We start from the raw sequence: 8451 nt of genomic DNA on the forward strand, positions 1-8451 counted from the left end.
TACAATTATAAGTCCTAACGCTTTAGGATTCTGAGGTTACCGTGTGGTACGGTGTAAATCCTCCTATCTTTTTAGGCTATTTGCACAGTCCGATATTGTGCAAACATAAATCCTAAATCCTGAATAATTTGCAGAATTGAAATATCAAATTACATCATTTCAAAGACATAAAGTTAAACAATAGGATAGTTGGGAGGTCACCGGGGTTTATCCTAGATCCGTGATATCCCCTACTTTTCTTCCATTTGAATTCCTTAAATAATTGTTCCTATTTTGAGTCATTCCCATTTGATTTCCTATGTCCAACCGTGAAAGAGGCTATTTGCACAGTCCGATATTGTGCAAACATAAATCCTAAATCCTGAATAATTTGCAGAATTGAAATATCAAATTACATCATTTCAAAGACATAAAGTTAAACAATAGGATAGTTGGGAGGTCACCGGGGTTTTTCCTAGATCCGTGATATCCCCTACTTTTCTTCCATTTGAATTCCTTAAATAATTGTTCCTATTTTGAGTCATTCCCATTTGATTTTCCCATGTCCAATCGTGAAAACCTAAACTTTGAAATCTTGAAAGCAAAACCACCTGATCTTAATCGAGAGTTATCTTAAGTGATTTCGATCATTTAAGATGTAATTAACTATAGGGGCTTGCTTGCCTCTATAGGGAACCAGGAACCTAGATAAAATAAACCCTATCTAATTTTTTATGTTAGGTAGGGGAACTTGTTGGCCTTTTTATAAAAATATTTCGTAGACTAAAACGGATGTCACAAATTCTTTAGTCTAGGTGATTGAATCCCCATTACAAGTGATATATTTATTCTTCGGGATAAATGTATTACTTGTAGTATTGTATTCAATCATCTAAACTATTTAAATGTGAGACCCGTTTGGTCTCACCTATTTTAAAATTAAAATGTTACATTTAAAAAAATCAAAAAGGTTTTATTTATATTTAAATTATTTTCAAAATTATAAAATCATCACTTTTTCAAACCAACGAAGGTTTTAAAAAAAACGGTCGACAAGATGCTAGTTTTATGAAGTTGAAGAAGGCAATCTTCGAGGGGAAAAACGCATATGGGTGGGTGTATCAGGTGGAGCAATACTTCGTAGTGCATACGTCAAATGAGTAGTGACTCGTGGCGACGGGATTATGTTTGGAGGGGAAATTCTTAGCCTGATTTCAGTGGAGGGAGACAAGAATCTCGATCCATTCATGGGATGAATTTAAGGATTATTTGTTGGAACGTTTCCAAGCCATTCTGGAAAGAGACCTACACAAGTAATTCTATGCCTTAACACAAGAGGGGACAATCATAGAATATGGAGAAAGATATGAGCTACTGTGGACGACTCAGGGAAATTTTTGAAATGGGATTGGAGTGAAATTTCTGAAAGGCCTATAGCTCGACACAAGGGCAGAACTCCGGCTATTGAAACTATAAGGATTGAGGGAGACGATGGAGCTCACCCATATAGTGGAGGACAAGAACCAGATGAAGGACAACAAAAGCATCACTGATGAAGCGTCATACCAATCTGTTACAACAACGATGATACCAAAAACTCAAACAGTGGAAGTCTAGAGGGAGGTTGCACGGGACATGAATAATGGTCACGCTCGAAAGCGGCACCCAAGCACCTTACAGAGGCAATGGTTCTTGAGAAGCGAGCCAAGAGATTATGTTTTCGGTGTGATGAGAAGTTTACCTCGGGACATTATTGTAGGGATCGAAAATTATAAGTTCTCATGGTGCATGAAGAGGAGGCAATGGATCAAGAAATAGAGACAATTGTCGTGACGGAGGAGGAACACTAACTTTTTCACACCTTGAAGACAAGGTGTCTTTTGGGGGTGGGAGTATTGTTAAGCCCGTACCTGACATAAGGGCAAATTTGTCTTTTGCATGCCTAAGAGCAATTTAGTCTTTTATTATTTTTTTTTATGGGTATAAATAAACTTAATATGTTTAGGGTAGGGGTATGCATGAGGATCGAGTTGTGAGTCTTAGGTTTAGGGTTTGGGAGAATTTTCCTACCTCTTGAATTATAGGAATTGGGAGAGATTTCTGACCTCTTAAATTGTAGGTGCTTATCTTTTATATTTTTGTTGAGTTGTTTGGAGTATTGAAGAAAATAGTATTTTACCCTAATTTCTGAGGAAAAGAGTGTCAATTTTAAGGTTAGATCATATCAATTTCTTTACTTTGGTTAAAGTTTTAATTAAATGTGTTAATCGTTCTATTTTTAGTTATAATCCTCGATCAAGTGAGAGGCTTAAAAGAAATCAAGAGAGATTAATCTCCTTATACAAACGAGAGTTGGTAACTCTTTCTTTCTTTCAAGTTTATATCTTCTCTCTAAAAATCGTTCTTTCTTTCAAGTTTATATCTTCTCTCTAAAAATCGTTATCAACTTCCATGACTTTAATTTTATTCACATGGAAACAATATGAGCTTCTATGACTATGCATTCAGTTAGTTGAAATAAATATTTTTTATTGGCTAAATTTCTGCAGGCTGTTTCTATTAGAAAGCAATTAGATTGTCATCAACATTAAAATTATTTGATACGATCTAGTTGTGAGTGAATTTTCAACTAGATGCAAGTTTTTTTTTTCCTAGATATTCATCAGTATTTTAAATCTTTTGTCTAATTAATTTTCATCGCATAAAACATATAGGTGTAAAACTAAGAGTTCATAATTGTGAAGTTTTGTGTGCGGGTTGCAATATTTTGTACATATACATCTAAAATTGTATTAGAAACTCTAGATCCTTAAATTTCGTACATTATAAATTATATAGATAATAATACTAGCATCATAAAGAGGTATAGGTTTTAAGTCCAAAAAGATTGGTTGAAACATTTTGGTCCAAGATAAAGATCACTATTAAGTAAAAAACTAAAAGACCCAAAAATATTACTTGAAATATTTATTTGTGCTAAAAGTAAGGGAAAACAAGTACAATATAAGGATCCATGTATCCTAAAAAAATAGCAATCAAATTAATTAGTACAATAAATAACTAATTATGCAAACTAGTTCCCAAAAATAAAAACTTTTTAAGTAAAACAAATAAGAATCAACTCAAAATAGTAAGACAAAAATGTTTTATGACCATGGGATCCTTTTATATTAAATAGGAACTATTTTTTGCAAATAATTGCCCCATAAATCCTATGCTTGTATGTATTAAGAAGAAAATATATAAGCAATTTTTCATTTAAAAAAAAGATACATTGGACATTGATGAATAGATAAAACTAAATACATAGATATTGCGACAAAATATGAATTTAAATCCCTAAGAAAATTAAATAATCAAATAATAAAGCAAGAATAAAATAATTATAAAATAAGTGAAAACGTAGCAAAGAACATTTTTTACTATATTATTGTATCATTTTAGTTGGATCTTCAAATTTGACATGTTAAGAATCATAAAATACAATTTCATCACAAATCCAAAGTAATATTTTTCTCAAAACAATTTAAGTCAGACAGAATGGACTAGTAAAGAAAAGCGTGCAATAGTCACATGATTGGTTAATAGTGCAAAATAATGCACCAAAAAGAAAGACTTACACTAGATAATACAAAAAATTCCCAAGCTCTCATATGAAATAACTGTGTGCCCTTTAAAAGTAATAATTGACCAATAATACATTTTAACTTATATAGGTGCTGACACGGATTTCATAGATGCTGATATAAATTATGTAGGCTGTAAATAATCATTCACCAATAGACTCAGGTTTTAAGACTAAAGATAATGAGCAGATACCTGTTGGCCCAAGTACAACAGTTAAATTATATAAGTTGATCACCATGTCATGAAAAGACAGAAGACTCTAAAATGACATTCATCAAATAAACATCAATATCCTCTCAACTAGTGAAAAACAAACACAAATACAAGATACCGGTTATAAGTATCCTAAAATGATTGGAGTGGCACAATCTAGTATACAAATGAACGACCAATAAAAAAATATTAAATTGCCTCCAGAAAATAAAAATGCAAAAAAAATAGTGTAGATATTGCCAAAAAAACATTAAAGTTAAACCTTAGGCACATAATTTCTATAAAGATTGGCACAGTGCTAAACAAATCATGCGAAGAAATACTTGTATTAAACAAAATAAATGACCCTGGTAATAAAAAAGACAAGCATAGAAAATATCAAGGCCACCATAACGCAATAATCATGAGTCAGATTCTCTAATGATGTGCAGGACCTTAAAAATAAAGCATATGGATACAGGCAGTGATGAACTTTCATGTAAGGACAGATGTGTATTGATCAAAGTTTTCTCAACAGAACGACATAATTACACAATGATAAGATCAGAGTAGTATAACATATAAAGAAATTAGATGATGCTTGATGAAATAAACATCGACTTTCTCAAACATGACTGAAACATATCATAAACTCATAGAAAATTATGACAACTTACCAATGGGGTTAACATTGCCCCAATATTCTTCTGTTTGAGGGTGCTGAAGAGGATCACCATAAACCTCAGAAGTAGATGTCAGCAAAATCCTGACAAGAAAATAGTACAAATTTGGACAAATAAATAACTAAATCGGTAAAAAAATAAAATAAGGTTTTACCTTGCTCCGACTCTCTTTGCAAGGCCCAACATGTTTAAGGTGCCAATAACATTGGTCTTTATTGTCTGAAAAAATAAAGATTGCGAAAAATAATTAATCGGAGATGAGTAAAGTAGTAATTCAAGATGCAGAAAAAAATGCATTAACAGAAGTCTAATTGCAAAACACATGAATCAATAGGGCTGGATCTACTTCATACAAACAAACATTCTACTAAGATCATTTAAGACAAAGATAAAATTAGAAACCAGGGGGCAAAAAGAAATAATTAATCTCAATATTTCCTACAAGTATTCTTTCTCTTTTGAGCCACTAGTTTGCACATAATAATCCAGAAAAATGCAATTATGCAGGCATGCTATTTTAGAAGAAAGGCGTACCTTCACAGGATTGTACTTATAGAAAATAGGAGAGGCTGGGCAAGCAAGATGATATATTTGATCAACCTCCACAAGTAACGGTTCAGTAACATCTACAGGTACAACATAAAATGATAAGTGGCACAAAGCTTGCATATACAAAACGACATAAAACTGGAGCTAAATTATAACAATATACAAAATAACAAAGCTGGAGCAAAATTATAGCAATAAGACGAATGAAGTTTTTCTATAAAATTTTCAAAATCATATTTCAAGAACATTGTAATACAAACAACATTCTAATGTTGAACTAAAAGGCATGTTAGAATAAAATAAATGAGACCACTTGCAGACAAATAAATGATCTCAATCATAATAAATTATCAATTTAAAAGTATACATTAAGTGTCTGTTTGGGGCAGCTGCAGCTTATTGAATAATTTGTTGATAAGCTGATTAAAAATAATCTGTTGATAAGCTAGGTGCGGTGGCTATTACAAATTTTTATTTTTTTTGAAAAGTCAGACCGTTGCTAGATTACAAATTTTTATTTTTTTAGAAAAGTCAGATCGTTGCTAGAAAGCTGTCACCGCACCTAAATAGGTGCAGTGTGAAAACGTTGTTTTCAGCGTTTTCAAAACGCATAAGCTGCCAAAACGTAGTTTACTGCACCAAATAAGCTGCCCCAAACGGACCCTAAATTATAGTAATAGGTTTTTGAAAGTAAAAATAAAATAAACATTACGCTTTCAAGTCATCATTATTTTGTTGTAGATTTAGCATATATATTAAACAATAATTTAAGGTTTATAAGCTATTATCAGTATCTTTTCCGAACATTTCAACACTAAATTCTTATCTTTCACGAAACTATCAATTCATAAGTTGTTAAAAGTGGAAGAAGAAGAAGAAGACATTGATGCATTTATAAGCCCCATTTATTGAATAATCGAAAAAAAAAAGGACAACATTAAGGTATGCTCTGCAACTTAAACTGCAGTAAAACTTCTTCAGCTGTACACAATACAAAATATATAAACTCCAGCCTAAGCTAGGGGTACAACAACTCGGTGGAAATATGCAATATCAATAAGTCATGGTTTCCCTTGTCTTATTTCTAACAAATAATATTATAGCTATAATCAACAGTATTATTTGCAAAGCAAGTTTTATATTTCATTAAACAGCATATCAATGAAATAAAATAACACATTTCAAGTCAACTATCAATTAATTTAATTGAACAATGCTTAAAAAATGAGGCAAAAAAAGAAAAGCAAACCAATGCTTTCAGGGACACATTAAACTTTCAAAGTTGCTTGATAGACATCTCTTATGAAATTACTATCAATAAAAATGAAAATGAAATTGTTGCAAACAAGAGTGTTGATGGGGAATATCAGTATAGGACAATTGATAAAACAAACTAAAACCACAAAAAAAAATTAAAAAAATAAAAGGATATTAATGCACAGTTTTCATGAAAAAATGATGCGGAAGTGTAGTGAGGACTTCCCAAAATTATAAATTACAAATAACTTCAACTTCAAGCTGGAATCAAATCAGATTTACAGAGTTCCTAATTTACCGTGTCGGATAAGCTCAAATCTTGGATGTCCAATCCATTTCTTGAGGTTATCCTTTGAACCGGTAAAGAAGTTATCCACAACAATAACCTGAGAAAATCAGACAAAGAACCATTTTAATCCTTGTACATGAACAACATCATTTCATTTTCTACAGATATCAACAGATGCCACCTAGGTACCAATATCTACAATGAAGACAACATGAGGTGTTTTCCGTGCTTTGTGTTTCATGATTAGATCCATTTAGCATGAAGAGGAATCACAGTGGTATCAAAGTCATCGTTTGTACCTAAGATTACTCAGCAGATTGAAAGAACTTGAATTACATGTGCCATGACAAAAAACATTATCAAACATGCTCTGCACGATTGTATTAAAGCAGTAAACCAAAATTGAGATGACAATGTGCATCATACCTCGTGTTTTTCATTTTCCATCAGCTTATCGACCAAATGAGATCCAATGAATCCAGCTCCTCCCGTAACTAAGATCCTCAGATTGGCCTTTAACATTCCAAGATCAAAAGCATATTAGGTGGAAAAGAGGAAAGAAAAAAAATGCAACTTCTCTTCCTAAATCTAAGAGTGGAATGATCTTGAAGGGTAAAAATATTAAAAAATTACTTGAAAGAATTTGGAAAATCGAAGAGGAGAAGGAGTTGGAGGGGGACGGGTCACGGTGTACTGCTCTCCGTTGGATGCCTCCTTCGCCATTGATCCGAAATCAGCTGAAAGCATTACAAATCATCAGCAATCTCCAAAACATGATACAGGAAGATAAGAGGAGGCAGATCAAAACAGAACCAAAACGTAAACAAACATCTCGAAATACCAATACCCACATAGCAAGCTTTGCACCTACCTCGACTAAGCCCTCTTACCAGTCCGTTCCCAGAATATCGAACAATCACAATGAAGGCCTATATACACCCCCACCACCAAACTCGACCAACCGGTGAAATCGGATCCTTAGATCCAACGCAAACATACCAAAAAGGCATACACCGAGGACTGCTTCAATTACACGCAAGATTTACAGATCTCAGCCCTGGAACAAAATGACAGATACATCTGATCAAATTTTCTTAATTTAGATGATTTACCTCTGTGGACGAACACGCAGCTAGGGTTTACTAGATGTTTTACAACGACAATCAGTAAAACACACTTGAATGACTGAGAATGGGAACTCTCTCCTATTGGCATCTTTGTGTTTGAAGTTTTAAATATTTATTTATATAAAAATTGGTTTGCGTTTGGCTATATACATTAAATTATTTTACATATTAAATAAAGTTGTTTATATTATATTAAATTATATTATATTATATATATATCTTGTGTGTTGCTGGATTAGATAAAAAATATAACTAATTTTAGTTTTTATGGAATATTACATTGATTTTTTGCTCTTCAAGCGTATTTTACAAGCATATTTTACTGTTTTTCATTGTAAAACATCCAGTGAAACCCTAGGTGCGTCTGCATGCCTCCTCCATAGAGGTAAATCATTGAGTTTAAGAAAATTTGTTCGATGTATCTGTCATTCTGTTTCATGGTTGAGATCTATTATAATTACGTGTAATTGAAACACTTCACGGAATAGTTGTTAGTGATTTATGTTTTTTTGTATGTTTGTGTTGGATATAAGTATTTACTTTTACACGCACACTTTTTTTTTGGTCATTTTTTGTCTTTTTTGCCCTCTTGTCTTAGATCTTACATGTAATTTATCCGATTGTATGCAATATACAAAATAACTTAGCTAGAGCTAATTTTAAATTATACACACATACCTTTTTTTGCCTATTTTATCTTTTTTTTCATTGGAACTTGCATGTAATTTATCTGATTGTATACAATATA

The 8451-nt window shown here is 32.2% G+C and overlaps 1 protein-coding gene across 8 annotated transcripts in view; it reads right to left on the reverse strand.

Annotated features, from left to right (window-relative positions):
- LOC110026664 (UDP-glucuronic acid decarboxylase 6) overlaps nt 1–7780 on the reverse strand; it is a 19986-nt gene extending 12206 nt beyond the window's left edge. The window contains exons 1-8 of one of the 8 annotated variants that reach the window (XM_020727701.1): nt 7689–7780; nt 7467–7553; nt 7210–7313; nt 7003–7089; nt 6586–6673; nt 5016–5107; nt 4636–4700; nt 4476–4564 (exon numbers count right to left, since the gene is read on the reverse strand). In XM_020727701.1, the coding sequence (XP_020583360.1) occupies nt 4476–4564; nt 4636–4700; nt 5016–5107; nt 6586–6673; nt 7003–7089; nt 7210–7299 (511 nt within the window). In that variant the 5' untranslated portion in view covers nt 7300–7313; nt 7467–7553; nt 7689–7780. Of the gene's footprint in view, nt 1–4475; nt 4565–4635; nt 4701–5015; nt 5108–6585; nt 6674–7002; nt 7090–7209; nt 7314–7427; nt 7649–7688 lie in introns of those variants that run through there. The other 7 variants (XM_020727699.1, XM_020727694.1, XM_020727698.1 and 4 more) reach the window with 7 other exon arrangements.
- Between the last annotated feature and the right edge of the window lie 671 nt (nt 7781–8451).

This window comes from Phalaenopsis equestris, unplaced genomic scaffold (genome assembly GCF_001263595.1).
Source record: "Phalaenopsis equestris unplaced genomic scaffold, ASM126359v1 Scaffold000392, whole genome shotgun sequence".
NCBI lineage: Eukaryota > Viridiplantae > Streptophyta > Magnoliopsida > Asparagales > Orchidaceae > Phalaenopsis > Phalaenopsis equestris.